Below are 19,184 nucleotides of genomic sequence, written 5' to 3' on the forward strand. Positions count from 1 at the left end.
TACGAACACATCTCCTAACTCTGCTGACATTAACTGCATTGGCGTTGTAAGTGTTTAACAGAAGCCAACGAATGCTGATCAGTTCAATTTGTTTCCGCATGGAGGAATTCAATGACTTTCTGCTTCTGATGCACGTTCATGACAGGGGTTGCTTTCATAGTCTCACACCATCAATATCTGCAACAGAGAGATGACTTTCAGGTCATGAATGCAGAAGTTCAGTCATCATATCAATAATATTTGCAATCACCTATTTATTATTCATGTGAACAGAGTAAAAAAAAAAAAAAAAAAATAGGAGGCATTACTTTTGATATGCTGCTCATATATTAGATTGCACCAAAGTAATTTTTTTTTTTTTTTTATTCACCCCAAACAAGACACAGTTCCACTAAGTCATAAGAGGCTACTAACCAGATTTGCCGGGATACTTTGTAGGGAGTTGGGCAGCAAGATGTCTGTTCACATTAAACTTGAATTTCTGAATGTCAGTACAGTCAGGGAATCGGGCTTCGGAGGGAATTCCAAAGTCCAGTAGTTCAAGAGGAGAAGCTATTTGAGAAGAAGGCTTTATGGCATCTCGGGATATCTACAGTGTAAGGGTGGGATTTTGCTGCTTGTTGGGAGTTATGTCAAGGGGGTACTAGTGCTTTGAGTTCGTTCAAGCACTTACCATTAAAGTATTTATAAAACAAGTGCAGGGATGCCACATTTCGGTGATTAGACAGAGGTTGGAGTTTGGCTGATAGTGCGGGACCTATTAGGTTGGCAACTCTCTTTTTTTTTTCTTTTTTTTTTTTAAACTCTGTCTAGGAGCGAGAGACTATTGGCAGATGTGACAATATTCCATTTATGAGCTATTTAATATTGAAAATTTCACTAGTGTGATATGATGTTGCAAAGTTATAATAATTTTGCTGTAGGGCGTTTACCTCAAAATTTGAGTTGCGATTTTTATTTTATTTAATTATTTATTTTTCTTAACTGCTACTGTAAATCAGGCACCCACTTCTCTGAATGTCAGCCAGAAACCCTGCTGTTGTGAGCGTCTTCACTTTGTAACATTGCTGGCATTTTTCATGACCTTGCCAACAATTATCAAAACTGTTTATCTGGTTTATCATTGGTACACTGTCTTCTATTGATCTATTTGAAGATTCTTCTGACCGTTTTAATGCATTCCATCCCACTTTGCTATCAGAATTTATTTCAATTTTCCATCTTGTCGTGGGAAAGCATTTTATTTTTTCTCAAGAGTTAAGTCCACTAAATATTTTCCTTTTTAATAAGTGAAATTGAGAGTGAGAAATTTCCAGGCTTAAATTTTTTATTTATTTAAAAAAAAAAAAAAAAAAAGTTTATATTAAGGAGTAGTTATGGGACGATTCCAATATTTTTCTAGATTTAGATATTACTAGCAGGGGTGCCTGGCATTGCCTGGGTGTTTGAGGAAAAAAAAAAAAAAAAAGTGTTAGTAGACAGGCAGGCTCGAACCCGTGATATGAAGGCGGAAAAGAAAGTGAAAGAAAATATGACATCTTACCACTATGCTAGATGCGACAGGAAGTGAAAAGCGTTCAAATTTATCGATGTCAATCAAAAAGTTGACCTGAATAAGTTAAGAATCGCGCAGATGCAGAAATGAACATTGGCTGAAGGCCAGTTAAGCTTTCTGCAGTTTCATTTGTTTCCCCACGATGTTGGAGAAACCAAGCTCTGCCAAAAAAAGGGGGAACTCTCAAACGAATAACAATTGTCTGATATGAAGGGTTTCCACCACAGTGATCAAAGCTAATTGCTTTCAAGACATCCCTGGCAGGAAAGTCAAGCAGGCTACTTCGCTCCGATTAGTTTCGCTTTGTTCATCTTTTTCGTATAAATAAACACTCAAAATCGACGGAATAGAGGGAAATTTTTTAAAGTCGAGTAAAATAAATGTAGAGACGATATCCATTTGCAAATTGTAGATATTATAATCTAGGGAGTATAAGGAAAATTCTAAATAAATGTAACCTCGTCGAGAACCTTGGTGAAAAAAAGCCTTTCTCAGACATACAAAACGTGTGCAGCCGTATTGTCTTTTCTATATATAGACTAGTGGGGGGTACCTCTTGAACTACTGGACTTTGGAATTCCCTCCCAAGCCCGATTCCCTGGCTGTACTGACATTCAGAAAGGCCCGGGTGTTTATAGGTGTGTGTGTGTTTGGGGGGTGGGTGATCAAAACAATCCTGTTAAAAAAAAAAAATTGCCCGAGTGTTTGGAGGTGTAAAAGAAAAAGTTTTAGTAGGAAAGTAGGCTTGAAACCCGAACCTTTGACATGGAGGTGGAAACGAAATGGAAAAAACCCTGGGACCTAACCATCTCGGCCACGAGAGAAGAGGAATAAAAAGCATCTTAATTTAACGTTTATAAAATGAAATTAACAGGTGCGAGAAACTTAAGTCGCATGATGTTTGACCTTGAAACATGACGCGGCTGCAAGCCAGTTTTTGCTTGTTTTATACTGAAAAGTGAAAGAAACACGCGTCGATCAAAATATCTGGAAAAAAATAGCACGTGAAAGTCTGGCAAATTAAATACACACGCGACCCTCATTCTTAAGTCGTAGATATTATCACTTGGACGTGATATAAAAAGTTTTAAGAAAAACCCGAGCCGAGCGAGAAGGCTGACGAAAAAAGCCTTTTGCAGACATACACAAAAAGCGAACATACATACATACACACATTTTCACTTTTATATGTATAGATTATTGATTACGATTTTATTTTAAATTTCTAAATATAGTTGTTTTTGTTGGTGGGGAGGGGGATTACTGCAAAAACCCATGTAAAATGTGTATATATCTTCACAAATAAACTTATGGGTGTGACTTATAGATTTTTTTTTTTTTTTTTTTTTTTTTTTTCGTTTTACAAAGGAGTCATCACTTATCAAGGCCCGGAGAAGACTTGAGGATAAGGGTTAATGAGTGTATAATGGTCAAAGGTAACATGTTGTAGTAATCGTTAGTAGTGGAAATTTGGGAAATTGGATTACTTAAGGAGAACGATTCATCAAGAACTTGTTTATATTGGACTTGAAGACGACCATATTGTATTCAGCTGGAAAGCAGGGAAACTGAACAGAGTTCCACAGGCATGCAGTTCTAAGAATCTTTGTTTAGGTTTAGGTACAAGTAAAGAGTGAGGGACATTATTAGTAGTGGTTTCAGCTAGACGAGTATTTTTTGTGAAAGTCTGGACGAAGAGGACCATAGATTGGCCCTCAGACGAGCACTTACCATGAAAATAACGATAAAGCAGACAGGTTTACAACATCTCTTCTGTAGGGAAAAAGGTTGCAGGAAAGAGAAAAAGGAAAAGTCTATTTTGAAATCTATCAAGGCAGGATAATCTGTTTCTAGCAGCTCCTGACCAGATGTGGCAACGGTACGCCATCCTTGGACGTACCTGGCTCTTTGTAATAAATAAATATTCATCATTTTATTGTTAATATGAACTGTGGAAAATTGTTTTAAACAAAAAATTAAAATTGATAAAAAGATCCACTTTAGAGCATTGGAAAATAGGCACAAATTTTTCCGAAGTTCGGATGTTTTTTTGTTTTTTTCCCGGTTCCCAATTCTGATTAATCGTCCCAACATTACTAATGAGTTAGAACTGATCAAGACTAAAGCCATTCGAGAATAAAGGTTAGCAAAGCAGATAGGTATGGATAGATTGCTTTGTTTTTTCTTTTTTTAAATTCATTTTTTTTCTTTTTTTAAATTCATTTTTTTTTTTCAGTTCATTTTTTTCTTTTTTTTAAATTCATGTTTTTTTAAATTCATTTTTTTCTTTTTCTAAATTCATGTTTTTTTCGACCTACGCATTTGGATGTTCACTCTTCGCTGATCTGCCTTTACTTTTTCCATGTAACTTACAACTAAATTTTACCGAGTATTTTATCCACTACACCAGAGACCCTTGCAGTTGTAAATTACACTCTCTGGAAGTTGAAAGTCCAATCCTCATTGTGGTGGGAGGGGGGGGGCACTAAGAAAATACAAGTGCAAATTACTTAGGATTTCTATCCAGTCATGGCTGACGGAATGAAAGCTAATCTGTGGATTTGATAAAGGGTTTCATCTGAAATTCTGTGTAGATTCCAGAGTTCGAGAAGATTGTAGAGTTGAATGTAATTATCGAAGAAGAAAGCGCCTTCGTGTGTGTGTGTATTGTGCGGTTATACAACTTACCTTTGGATGGGATCTGGGAGAAAGATAAATTAAAGATAGCAGCCATGGATTTATAAGATGTAGTCTTGAGGAATCTCACGAGATCTCATCTTCCACTGCACACGTATGCAAATGGAATGGGGTCAGTTTTCTAATAAAATGCCTGTTGGCAGGTGGCAGAACACGTGCTGGAAGTTGAGAAAGTTGACAGTGACGAATTCTAGCTGAACTTTTGCCTATTGTATTTATCTTATTTTATTTTGCTGTTTACCAGCCCATTTAACTGCAAAGATTATACCTGAAGAAGGTCTGAGGTTACATCAACCAAAACATTGTGAAAATAACACCGAAAATAAGAACGGTAGTCAGAAAAATCCAAATAATATGAAAAGGAGACTGTAGTTCACTTACTAGGTAGAAGTACTCTTATATGATGTTCACTGGTGAATATAAAGTTAATACAAGTCGGAAGTGCTCGTCTGAGTTCCAATCTCTGGTCTCCCCTCGCCAATCTTTTATGAAAAACACCCGTCTAGCTGAAACTACTATCAGTAATTTTCCCCACTCTTTATCTGTGGACTGGAACTCTCTTCCGTTTTCCTGTTTCCCACCGACTACAACTTGGATGTCTTCAAGTTCAACATAAACAAATTCCTGTTGAACTGCCCCCTTAAGACACTTTATCAAATCTCCATTACTAGCAATTACTATGATATTAATCCCATTGATTACTGTACACACAATAACCCTTATCCCTGAGTGGCCTCCAGGACTTGATAAGTGGTGACTTCCTTGTAAAAAAAAAATCCACCATAACATCTTGTTAATGCGTTTTTATCAAATGGACCTATACAGCATAATTCACGTTGACACATCTGTTCCCACCAGATCACCGAAGTTAAGCAATATTGAACCTGGTCAGTATTAAAATGGGTGACCATTTGGGAATTTCAGGTGCTGTATGTGCTCTCTGCTTATCTCTGCATTTTTTCCAGTCGTCTAGCACTTCTCCTTGCCACTGAACTCTAACAGTGCCAGTTCAGGAGAGGTGTGGTTGAAGATTGCACAACCCTTGCTGCACAATTACACATGCAGCTCGGCAACCATCAAATATACAGAAAATGCAGCAGGAACTAATTGAGACGTTCAAAATTTATTTTATTTTTTTTATTTACTCACTTACTGAATTTTACCAATTACTCTATCTGCTATGCTACGGATCCTTGGGGATAAGATACACTTGATGAAGGTCAAAGATTACATAATCCGAAACATTGTGAAAATGATACTCAAGATGAGAACCGTAGTTCGAAGAATCCAAATAATATGAAAAATAATAATAGGACTTCTACCCAGTCATGGCTGACAGAACGAAAGCATGCTACCCCTATGGATTAAATAAAGGGTTATTTGAAATTCTGTGAAGATTCCCGAGTTGGGCAGGAAGGTTTTCCCCGAGTTGGGCAAGATACACTTAAAGAAGGTTAGAGATTACATCATCGGAAACGTTACAAAAATAGCACTCAAGATAAAAACAGTAGTCCAAAAAATCAAATATGAAAAATAATTGCGTTAGTATTTGCCAAATTTTTAGGAAATCAGTGTAGCATTAAAGGGAACAAACTCTTTGATCCCAGCATATTATATGGATCGTGGCTTATCATAAAGTTGTGATACCATCATGTGTGCCATTCTGATAACCGCCCTCCCCTCCAATGCTGTTTGCCGTGGTTTTCTTCTCTCTTATCTTCTCATCTGGCCGTGTTGTCATCTCTCACACTGACAACTGTGAAGGGGCTGTGCAGTGACTCACGATCATAAAAGAAACTAGCAGTCTGCCCTTCATTGCCCAGTCATGAAATGCATTTAAATATATTTTAATTTATTCAAATTTGTATTTATTATTATGGTTTATTCTCTAGTGATTATTATATTGTACCCAATATATAATAGTGATTTTAAAAGTAAAAAAAAACAGACTAGGTGCCATAAGCCAAAATTGAAACTAAAACCACCTTAGTTGTTACTGTTTGAGTTATCATCAGGTGAATAAGAAAACGGTTTAACTAGCTTAAACGTATAAATGTATATTTGCGCATGTGTAGAAGAGCACCTTAACCTGACAAGCTTATAAAGTTCCAATTTTTTTCAAGTTTTACCAGCCAAAGACCAAATCAGATTTGTTCAGCATGTCTAGATCCCCTATATATCAAGTTTCAAATCTGTAAACTGAAAATTGACAGAGGAATTTGATAGAGACCGTTCCTCAGACACACATACAATGTCCATTTTATATATATATATATATATATATATATATATATATATATATATATTACACTGAAGGTACGGTTGAAAATGTTCTTGAAATTTTTTTTTTTTTTTTTTTTTTTTTCAAGACATTTTGTATTCCTACACCTCACCCAATAAAAAATGAATAAATAAAATATATAAACTTTTATACTTTTTGCATTCATTTTATATATATATATATATATATATATATATATATACTAGCAGAGAAATCCGATGTTGCCAAGGATTGAATGATAATCAACAAATGTTTCACATTCCCACAATTTATCATTGAAATTGGTGAAATCGACCATTTTTCAGTCGGATTGATTGATTGCTTGCTCTAGTAAGAACCCATCGTGGTGCACTGGGCGGAAGCTTCACATGCCTCCCTACAGTAACTTAGTCCACAATACATTATAGTCTACATTACACTGTAGAAAACCTACTGTTGATTTTATAAAGTTATTTTTATATATAATGGCTTGAATTAAAATTTAAAATTCAAAAGTCAAGTATCATGGTTCAGTTGTGCTTTAAACAGAAACTTTCATTTTGAACACGCCCCTGTCATATCAAAGAACCTGTTGATTTTATATGCCTGGCTTTACTGCTTGTGTGGTGATAGCTTAAATTTGAGTTAAAAATGCAAAAGTCAAGCATCATGGTGCAATTCTTCTTTAAACAGAAACAATAATTTCGAACATGCCTCTGTCATATCTAAGAACCTACTGTTGATTGTTTTTTTTTCTGCTGGGCCTTTCGGCTTGTGTTGTAATAAAACTTCTCAAATGCACTTGTGATGTTAGGCTGTGTAAGGTGTTAACTTTGGTCAAAATCACCTGTTCCTTTTTTCATTGGATTATTTTGATTATTGATACTTATCAAAGACATTCCAACACAAAACCTGTCCAAGAACACTGCCAGGCACATAAAATACCTTCGTATGAAATTTCATAAAAATCAGCCCTGATATTTTCAGAGTCCATAAGGAACGAACTCTCACACACACGCAAAGTTTCTTATATATATATATTCTGAATATCCTTGAGCATCAGACAAATGTAGTATATTTGGTATTGTACTATTTATATTATTGTCTATCCTGCTACAAACATCCTGGAAAAACATTGCTCTTGGAATATTTAAAACATTCAGAAAACTCAGCAATATGTTTAACTCTGGAATCTGTATGGAATTTCAAATGGAATACTTTATTTAATTCATGGACGTGGCTTGCTCTCATTCTGTCAACTAGAAGCCCTAAGTAATTTGTAATTGTATTCTTAGTGCTGTCTGTACTGAGAATTGATCCCCCAAACTCGAGAAAACTGTCACATAAAATTGATTATTACTTAGTTGTGCGAGGATCGGCGGTTCTAAACACCAATCTTTTGGTCATTTCAGAAAAGAGAAGATTAAATTAGCTTTTTTAATGGAAATCTCTCCAGACAAGACATGAAGCCACTTTATGTAAGGTGTAAAAAAAAAAGACTACAATTAAAAACTAGCCAATGATAAGAAAATCATTTTTAAATGATTAATGGAAATTTATAGGCGTTATAACAAATCTTGCAAGTTTGAATTATGTTGAGTTATCTCCCTATTTTATTTTATTTTTTTTTTAGCTTGTTTTCAAAATAGCAGACAAGACAATTACTCATAAAATTTGATTTTCTTATTTCAAATTACAATTAATTTATGTAATTTTTGGAATATTCATCACTGATATGTACATCATACAGATTTTTTTCTTTATTTTTGTTTTTTAATATAGCGGGGAGAGAATTTTAGGCAAGAATCTTTTAGTATGTGTTACTAGTGACTTCGAGAAATGGCGCCCTAGTTTTACTCTTTTGTTTTCTTAAGGAATTTTCCATTTTTCTTCCTACTCTAGCCTATTTGTAAAAATGCTGTTTTTAACAAAGTTTTTTTACAAATCTGCATCTCATCTTGCTGCATTTTTTTTTTTATATATTGATGTGATTTTTCATTTTATTTTTTTTATATTGATGTGATTTTTCATTTTTATATTGATGTGATTTTTCATTTTATTTTTTTTTTATATTGATGTGATTTTTCATTTTATTTTTTTTTATATTGATGTGATTTTTCATTTTATTTTTTTTTATATTGATGTGATTTTTCATTTTATTTTTTTTTATATTGATGTGATTTTTCATTTTATTTTTATATTGATGTGATTTTTCATTTTATTTTTATATTGATGTGATTTTTCATTTTATTTTTATATTGATGTGATTTTTCATTTTATTTTTTTTATATTGATGTGATTTTTCATTTTATTATTTTTTTTTCATATTGATGCGATTTTTCATTTTATTATTTTTTTTTCATATTGATGTGATTTTTCATTTTATTTTTCAGCAACGTAAAAACCAACACATGATCCTCAGCAAATTACAAGCAGAAAAAGTAGACTTTGAAAAAATCGACATCACCGATCCAAAACTGAGCGATGAAAAAACACACATGCGAGAAAAGAGTAAATCTCGGAAGGAAGGAACTTTCCCTCTACCACCTCAAGTTTTTAATGACTCCGAATATTGTGGGGTAAGTTTAAAAAAAAAAAAAAAAAAAAAAAAAAAATTTTTTTTTTTTTTTTTTTTTTTTTTGTAATGGGACGATTCCAATATTTTTCATGATTCTGATACAATTACTGATTCCATACTAAATTCCCAATTCTGATTCTTTATAAATCTCTAAATATTTAGCTATATAGTTGTATTCTTTCTCTGATTACCATAAAATCACATATGTTAATGTACATATATTTTCGTAAACATAAAAGTATACTTGTGGGGGACGATATATCGATTTTAGCTTCACAGGTGGTTTTAAATGAATAAATATTTATTATTTTATCATTATTACAAACAGAAGATTTAGCTTTAAACAAAATCAAATAAAGACACTTAAATTGTTTTGGCATCGGAAAATTGGTACGATTTTTACCGATTTCAATACCCTAAATTATTTCGATTTTTCCGATTCCGATTAATCGTCCTATATATATATATATATATATTAATCTCTTTAAAAAAAAACTATAAATATGATCTTTAAAAAAACTTTGGAAGGATGAGATGCAGGTAATTTCCCATGTTTTTTTCTACATTAGGAAAATGGATTCCATTCTGTTCATTGTTAAAGTGTTTTTTATTCTATACGTCTGACAAAAGGCTGTCCTTGTGAAAATGTTCAAACTACATAATGTTTGAATTTGTCCGAATAATCTTGAAACAATTGTAACTAACGATGAAATACACTATTTGTTGCTATCAATATATTCCTTGATGTCTTGATTTTGTTAAAACAATATCTTTTTCAAAATTTTTTGTGCAAATGTATAAATGTATTCGAAATTTCTTTCCCTGAAAGTGGATGATTTTATTTATAGATATATAAAAAAACATTTTTTTTTTTTAAAAACTCCTTTAATTTTATTTTAACTTAAATTTGACACTGTAGACGGATAATTTTTATCCCGTCTATTGAAACGACCTGTAATGAATTAAGTTAATACACCCGAGGTTGAAATAATAAACATTTTAAAAACTATTTTCCACCCCAAGCAAGACATATTGGCACTTGGAATATAAGGGGCTGCTATTTGGGATTGTGTCTAACAGGGGACTGTGCGGAGTTGAGCAACAAAATGTCTGTTCACATTACATTTAAACTTCTGCAGCTAGGGAAGTAAGAAACAGGGAGGGAATTCCAAAATCCAGCAGTCCAAGAGAAGAAACTATTACAGTAGAAAGCTTTAACAGTGAAGGGGTGGGATTTTGCTGCTTTTTGGGTTTGTCGGAAGTATGGACGCCAAGGGGTGGGGTACAACTACAAGTGCGGTGAGTTCATTGCAGCACGTTCCATTAAAGTATTTGTAAAACAGGAATGCAACATTGCAGTGATGGTACAAAGGTTTAAGCTTAGTGGGTTCCCTCTACCGTGCTAGAAAATTGTATGCATCAGAGAGTATCCTTTATCTTTACAAAGCAACAATGCGTGGAGTATTGATTTCTATTGAAAATTTGTTGCATTTCAGGCTACGTAATTTAAAATTTTTTTTTTTTTTTTTTTTTTTTTTTACTTACTCCAAACAAGACTTATTGCAACTGAGATGTATTTGTGGTATCATAAGTAGGGAGCTATATAAGATGTTTGTTCGCATTACATTTAAATTTCTGCATGTTAGTACAGTCGGGAGATCATTGAGGAATTCTAGATGCAAGAAGGCGAGACTAGTGGTTGGTGAAACAGCACAAATGTAGCAACAATACTCCATGCATGGACGAATGGTGGCTTTGTAAAGATATAGTATGCTGGCACGCAAGAAGTTTTCTAGCTCTGTAGAGAGAGTCCACCTTCATTTGCACCAAAGCTGACAGTATATTTTACGTATTTGTTTCAATTAATATTACCTGTGAAATGTTGGTATGCCATAAAACAAAACAACCCAAACCAAAGATTCAATCCTTCCTTTGGATATGTGCATGTCTTTTTTTTTTTTTTTTTTTTTTTTTTCCAAATCTTTCTACTAAAGTTAAAAATTGATAATTCCAAATATTTCTTAGAATCCTCATCCATTATCTCATCAGTCAACTTGGAATTTGGTCTTGAGGCTCTGTAGCAAATTCTCTTCAATTTGTTTTTATGGTCTGCCTAAACCAGCCATTCCCAACCTTTCCACCATCATTGACACTTCCACCCCTCTTCTCGGCTTTATGTATCCCCCCCCCCCGTACGAAAAATGCATAGCCATCACGAAGTGACAAAAAAAAAAAAAAAAAAAAAGGTTAAAAAAAAAAATTTTTTTTTTTTTTTATTGTTTAGGACTTTACTATTTTTTGCACAAAAATTATTCTGCATAAAAATAAAGAAAATCAAACTTTTTTTCTAAATAAAAAAAATTACAAAGCTAATTTGAATTACGGTTCTTAGATATGACACAATCTGAAAAGAAATATTTTTAAATTATCAGGTATTTCAATTATTTACCTCCCCTGACTATAACTTTTTACCCCTGGTTGAGAACCTCTGCTCTAAACTGTTCTTATAAACTTTATTATACAATGACCCAGAGAACCAATAGACCAAACATGAATGAATTCTTAAAAAAAAAAAAAAAAAAAAAAAAAAAAAAGGGCAGAGTTGGACACAGTCAATTTTTAATGTGGATACTACCCCCCCCCCCAAGTGATACCTCCTGATAGAACAGAAATAAAAATTACTAGAGTCCAGGAAAACATCTACCTTAACTAAGGGCTGAATAGATATTACATTTTGATCCTATTCTGAAAACTGGGAAAGTTTTTTTTTTTTTACTTTTTATTCAAGTGACTTGAGCCTACCCACACATGCCAAGCCTTAATGGATGAATCATCATAGCTTATCTTTTGTAAGGCTATTTTTATAATTGAGAGTTGACATGTCATGGAAGAAAGAATTTTTTAAATATATAGCTAGTAGGTAAGTTCACACATTGACCTTAATGGATGAATAAACATCTAGAAAGCGTTTTCTTTTTCAAAGAGTTTGTCTATATTGAAAGGTCGCAACTTGAACTTGAACTTGAAACTTTTTTTTTTATAGTGGAAATCGCTCCAGACAAGGTATGGAGCCACTTGATATAAGGAGCTAAAAAAAATACTACTTCAAGGCCAAAAACTAACCAACGATAAATGTTAGGCGGATAGATTCCAACCCAGAGAACTAATTCTTGCCCCTTTGTCAGAAACATCACTCATGGAATGTGAGAACTAAAGGACAAAATAAAAGAAAATGGTATTTTTGGTACCGCACTGAAATAATGTTATTTTGAAAACCATTCTTAACATGGAGACGGGAGAGTGTTTTGTAAGCATTCTGCGCCTCCACCTAATAATTTAATTTAAAAAAAGATGCAGTGAAACTTGAATTTAACTTGAAAAAAACTATTTAAAAATAGCGCGGTACCAAAAATGCATACGCACCAAAAAAAGATTTACGAAACTGACGAAAGTAAAATCAGGGTCCACTTATTATATTATTATTATAATATTTATCAAATTATTTTTATAATCATTACCAGAAGAATATATAAATATACTTTCTTTCGAATGTTTTTAGTATAAAAAATATTTATACAAATTTGCTCGTTAAACTAGAAACATCAGATCATCATCATATCATATTAGCTCAAAGATTTTATTGTTGGCATTGGTTTCCTCAATATTTTTCTAGTCGGAATTCTTTCTATGTAGACATTGGGGATTATGGGAGGGACCACGTGAAGGTTGCCAACATCCTAAGTGAAAGTGATTTTTGTGGAACGAACTGGATTCAAGCTTCGGACACCCAGGCCGTCAGTCAGTGTCGTTAACCACTTGATCACCGTTACTTCCTGAAACATCAGATCACCAGAGTTAAGCAATGTGGAGCTTGGCCATTACTGAATGGGTGATCATTTGAGAATGCTAGCCACTGTATGTCATGTTCCCATGACCAGGATAAACCGTTTGTGAATTTCATATTCCCTGTAAACTTCCTCCTTTGGTGGAAGTCAGCATAACTTGCACAGGGCGTATAATACGTATTAAGTTTGGTTTGTTAAATTCCATTGCAATAAAAAAGCCAGTGACCTTCAACTCGTGTATTGTTATTGGAATTCCCTGTTTTGTAATTTAGATTCTTGAAGTAACACCGTCATTATTTCAGATAATTGGTTTTCAACACGATCTATGTGTCTTCAATAAGTTTGCAGACTGTTTTTGTACAGGCATTTAAAATTGTCGTAGACTCTTGAAAATTCAGTATATTATTACCATACATCTTATGAGATGACTGACCAATTTTTATGATTTGAGGTTCAAATGAACAACTACAGCAGGAATTGGAATACACCCTACTAAAGCCTGATTGTCACAACCAGTGAATTTAAAAAATGCAGTCTGGACGTGAGGACACTTTAGAAGAATGATATTCAATAAAATTTTGTTTTAAACTTGGAAACAAAATGCCACAGAAATGTATGGAATGCTTTAGACTGCTTTTGGACCATCTTTCATGAATTAAGAATTAATTTTTGAGTGGCATAAGAGATTTAAGGAAGGCAGGGAGTCTGAGGGATGATGAGAGATGTGGGAGGAGTAACAAAGTCGGAACACCAGAGTTGATTGGCCAAATAAAGAATTTCATGAATAAAGACCATTGTGTATCTATAGCGACAATAATTGCATAGTTTGATGTCAGTGTGGGAACTGTACACACAATTATTCGCGAGGAACTGAAGATGCAGGAGATTTGCAGGAAGTTTGTCCCAAGGGTGCTCAGAGAAGATCAAACTATTTGATCAAGATGGGCATCAAGACAGTTCCTAACCCTCTCTATAGTATAGACCTTACTCCTTGTGACTTTTGATGATTCCCTAAGCTCAAGGAAAAACCTTAGAGGTTGTCGCTATGAGACAATTGAGATGAAAGAGGCTGCGGAAGGTCATTGGCACCAGAGGACTTCAATGGGACCTTCCAGAAATTGTTGGAATGATACAACAGTTGCATTACAGCCGGAGGAGATTACTTCGAAGGGGACTAGAGTTTCATGTATGTACTATCAATAAAAGTGCTCATATAAATAAAGTCTGGAAACTTATTGAAGGCACCATGTAAATGTGCTTTGCTTCATTTTGTATGCTTTGGTTCCAAAAGACGTGAGCCAATAATTTACTAGTATGCTGCCCAGTATTGCCCGGTCATAAGATATGCTTAAATATATTTTAATTTAGGCAGATTACATATTCATTATAGAGCCAAATCTTGATTGATTATTATATTGTACCTATTATATAGTAGTGATTTCAAATTTTAAATATATATATATATATATATATATATATATAAAAATTTCCTTTTTGTTTAACATTTTCTCATCTTTATAACTTATATATATATATATATATATATAAGTTATAAAATGTATATGGCGATTAAGCTACACTGAATATTCCGCGTTTCATCCACGCTAGGACTCTTCAGGCTTATGCGCATAAGCCTGAAGAATCCTAGAGTGGATGAAACGTGTAATATTCAGTGTAACTTAATCGCCATATACATTTTATAACTTACTAACTAGCTCTACCTACGTATTGAGCACTTTTGAAGTAAATACTTAAAGTTTACGCATAAATCTATACTTTCGTATATTAATTTTATGTGAGTAAATTAAGTAGTTTTATATATATATATATATATATATATATATATATGATTTGGGTGTCCTTAGTGAGAATAAAAATCCAAACATTTTTTTGTTACTATTTGAGCTAACAATACATGGATATCAAAACTTTATAAATTAACAAACTTTAATGCATAAATGTTGAATAGCAGGGGTATATATTTAAAGATGATGTGGGGGTTCATATTGTGCACATATATAACAGGACTCTTTTATTAATTTTTATTTATTGCGGACAACTATCCTCATCTTTTATTCGTTGTTTCACAACGTTTCTGTCAACTATTCCTCTGGCCTTCGTCAGGTGGAGACGACAACAACTACGGAAGGCAGTAATTGCAGTGAATGCAGTCAGAAGATTCAGAGTTCGTATTCGTCAGAGGAATAGTTGGCCGAAACGTCGTGAAACAACTAATAAAAGATGATAATAGTCCGCAATAAATAAAAAATTAATAAATAATACTCATCTCAATGAATTCCAATTAAATAATATAAAACTCATGTAATACGGACATAACGATAGTGATGATGAGGGAGAGAAGACATTTATATTACAGTTCTTTTAACACATATTAGAGGAGAGGATGATATGATGTACAGTTCTTAACACAGAGGAGGGGGAGATACATAATCTTCGAAGGGTTACACACTGTTCATTATAAGATGATAAACACAATCACCTTTCGTTCGTGATGAAGGATGTGACACAAAACAACAGTTACAACATAATGATGACTTCTTTATTCATCTGATCGGCCGGTTGATGACGTCAGGAAATCAACTGGTATGGCTACATTGGTTTACTCCTCTCCCCTCGCCTCCAAGGGGCTCTGACTCCAACTGACCAACTGACTGCCCAACTCTCTAACTCTCAACTCTCTCCTAACTAACGCTTAGATCCTATATTGGGGATCTCCCTTTGTCTATGACGTCAGAAGTGTGTTTTTAAACGTGATTTCACATGGCTTTTCGTTTGTTTGTCCAACACACTCTTGACAAACAAAAGAATCCTCAATTCTAATCTTACCTATTTTAAACAATATAATTTAATTTGCATTGTTAATTCTTTTAGCTGACTCTCTAGCTGACTGACTTGCCCTCTCTGACTGACTAAAATCCGAACCAATAATATGGAGAAATGTCCTTTGTCTATGACGTCAGAAGTGTGTTTTTCAAACGTGACCAATTTCACGTGGCTCTACATATGTTTATCCAAACACACTTTTGACAAACAAAAGAATCCTCAATTCTAATTTAACATTTTAAACAATATAATTTAATTTGCATTGCTCATTCTTTTACTGACATATTTAATATTCAGATTTCTAGAAGAATTAACAATAGACTTAATTTCTAACATTCCATTTTAACTTTATCTACAGGGTTCGATTCTAGGCTAATCCTAATCTCATTTTTACTTATCTAATATTCTTATTTACATGGAGAGGGGACAGCCCTTTCCATGTAACCTCAATGTATATTTGCGCATACGTAGAAGATACACATCAAGTCAACTTATGCCTGCCAAGTTCTAATTTTTCATTTTGGCCCTGTTAGCAGCTATTTTTACTGGCTGAAAACCAATTTGAATTTTTTCAATAGGTCTGAATCTCCTATATATCAAGTTTCAAGTCTGTAGAGCCAAAATTGACAGACTAGTTTGGTAAAGACTGTTCCTCACATCATAGTGTGTGTGTGTGTGTGTGTGGATGTGCAACACCTCCAATAAAACAGTTCATTAATATCCGTCTTTGTAGCTCACAGGCAAAGAACATACCTCTCTCCCCATTGTGTGGTCTCCTCTTCTCATCATCCAAGTTCATCTTCCATTGAAGAAATCAACAACAATAGGTTATATATAGGGTGTCCCAAAAGAAGCTGAATTGATAAAATATAAGATAGAACAATAGAAGCATCAAACTAGCAAAATAAAATTTCAGAGCATCTGGATTAGCTCTACTAAAGTCATCATGAGTCGTTACACCATCAAGGAGTCAATATTTATCATAGAGGTGCTTTCAGTTGAATTTAAATGTCAAATCCGTCAACTTCTTTTGGGACACCCTGCATTTAATAACTTCATTTGCATTTCAAAGTTTACGACAGCTTCTGATTTCTACATTATGTTATGGTTGCATTTCTCCCAGCTTCCAAACGCGGAGACGATATCTTCCATGCTAACTTATCCAATTCTCCCACTCTGATTTCAAACTCTAACTAAACTGTATGCGTCTCCAAATATATCTCCCTTTCATTACATCATCCCTAGATGTAAGAGAGCCTTCTATTCCAGTAGTTTATTTCCCAGAACTGCTAGACTTTGGAATTCCCTTCCGGATCTCTGCTCACTATTGACATGCAGAAGTTCAAGTGTAACGTGAACCGACATCTTGCTGCCCAACCTCCTACATAGTACCCCTGTAGCTTATGTCTCTGATAGTAGCCCCCTACATCAAAGTGTAGTATCTGTTCTTCAGATGCTGCACTTCTATTTCTTGTTCTCTTTCGGTGGAGGAGAAATCCTTCACGACTGAGACAATTTTTTTTTTGTACCTTTTCTCCACGTTAAAAAAACGACCCTGGTGTCTAACTCTGTCCCGTGGGGAGGCATAGTAAATAGGTACATCAAAGTGGCAATGTGCCTTGTTTGGGATGAAAATGTAATAATAAAAAAAAAAACAAAAAAAACCTGATGCTTTTACATAATCTATAATGTTTATCTAGAAATTCCTAAATTTGATTTGATAACATTCCTGATACACTTCTACTATAAATATTTATATCTGTAAAATAACTAATTCATCTCTATTCTCACATTCCAAACATCAACAACGATCATCATAATAATCCTTTGAGTTACTTTGTATTCCCCGGCAGTACTCTCTATAACAATTATACATGACTAGAAATTTTACTTTTTCAAAGATATATGTGCATATCACACAGGTTTTCACGCTAATCCGGAAATAAAAAAAAAACAACAAACAACTCTATAACTAAATATTGAATGAATCGGTACATTCTTGAATTTTTGAGATGAGGATTAATAGTTCATATTGCTTAAAATATTCGGACTACTGTTCTCATCTTGAGTATTATTCAGTGACTCATAAGAATGTACGTTTTAAAAACAAAAAAAGGTTTATGGTACTTAAAATTCATACAAGAATTGTCTGTGGCTTGTTGGATAAAGTATTTGGTATAATTCACTTGTAAGTTAAACTCTTTTTCAGATTGAGGGTTCGATTCTCAGTGCAGACAATACTAAATTTTTTTTTTTTTTTTTTTTTTTTTAAATAAAAAAAAAAAAGTGGCCGCTTATCAAGGCCCGAAGGCCACTCACGGATAAGGGTTAATGAGTATACAATAGACAATGGGAAAATGTTGTAGTAATCATTAGTAGTGAAAACTTGGTAAATTGGATTACTTAAGGGGATGGCGCGTCAAGAACCTGTTCATGTTGGACTTGAAGACGACCATATTGTAGTCCGTTGGAACGCAGGAAAATTAAACAGTTCTACAAGCATGCAATTCTAAGAAACAAGCTTTGTTCATGGAATGTACGTTTAGGTTTAGGCATAGATAAAGAGTGGGGGAAATTATTGATAGTGGTTTCAGATAGACAAGTGTTTTTCATGAGTCAGGCCAGGGGGGGACTATAGATTAGAGCTCAGACAAACACTTGCCATGAAAAAAATGATAAAGCAAGGACAGGTTCGCAAATTCTTCTGTGGGGGAAAAGGTTGCAGGGAAGAGCAAAGGGCTACGAAATCTATTTTGAACTCTGTCAAGGCAAGATAAGGTGCTTCTAGCAACTCCTGCCCAGATATGACAACAGTACTCCATCCTTGGACGTACTTGGCTCTTATACAGATAGAGAATTGCATCAGCAGTGAGATCTCTACTGGAACGGTAGAATGATCCCACACCTAGTCATGCTCTGAAACAAGAGCATGGTACTCCTGTTGATAAGGATTTTGTTCAAAATTCCATGCAGATTCCCAAGTTGTACAAGATACCTGAAGAAGGAATGAGGTTACATTGACCGAAACCTTATGAGAATAACATTTCAGATGAGAACAGTAATCTGAATAATCCAAATATGAGTAGTATATATGCCAGTGGAATTCACCCTAGGCAGGTTGAGCTGATTTCCTGCATAGGAAGTAGTGTCAAGGGACTATTAAATTCACAAGTACTCCCCAGTTGCATGTATATCCTGGTCAAGGGAGATGATAACTTTGGATTTTTGCAGTTTTTGCAGGGCGGTATTGACGTTCTCCCATATACAATGTGATGTTCATCAAAGAAGCAAGTGGCCACATGTTTGTGTTTTGTGCGGCTGTGCAAACAATAAATAAATAATCCACACTCCCATCAGAGACGTTCTTCTGTCCTGCTGGCTGAGAAGAAAGAAAAATTAAATGAT

The 19,184-nt window shown here is 34.0% G+C and overlaps 1 protein-coding gene across 4 annotated transcripts in view; it reads left to right on the forward strand.

Moving 5' to 3' along the window:
• The window catches only part of LOC145263112 (uncharacterized), a 206,576-nt gene that overhangs the window by 47,566 nt on the left and 139,826 nt on the right, over positions 1 to 19,184 (forward strand). For all 4 annotated transcript variants that reach the window (XM_080120051.1, XM_080120052.1, XM_080120054.1 and 1 more), the window contains exon 2: positions 8,906 to 9,091. In XM_080120051.1, the coding sequence (XP_079976177.1) occupies positions 8,906 to 9,091 (186 nt within the window). The remainder of the gene's footprint in view (positions 1 to 8,905; positions 9,092 to 19,184) is intronic.

Source organism: Euprymna scolopes, chromosome 38 (assembly GCF_053919585.1).
Source record: "Euprymna scolopes isolate OS-2025 chromosome 38, ASM5391958v1, whole genome shotgun sequence".
NCBI classification, from domain to species: Eukaryota; Metazoa; Mollusca; class Cephalopoda; order Sepiida; family Sepiolidae; genus Euprymna; species Euprymna scolopes.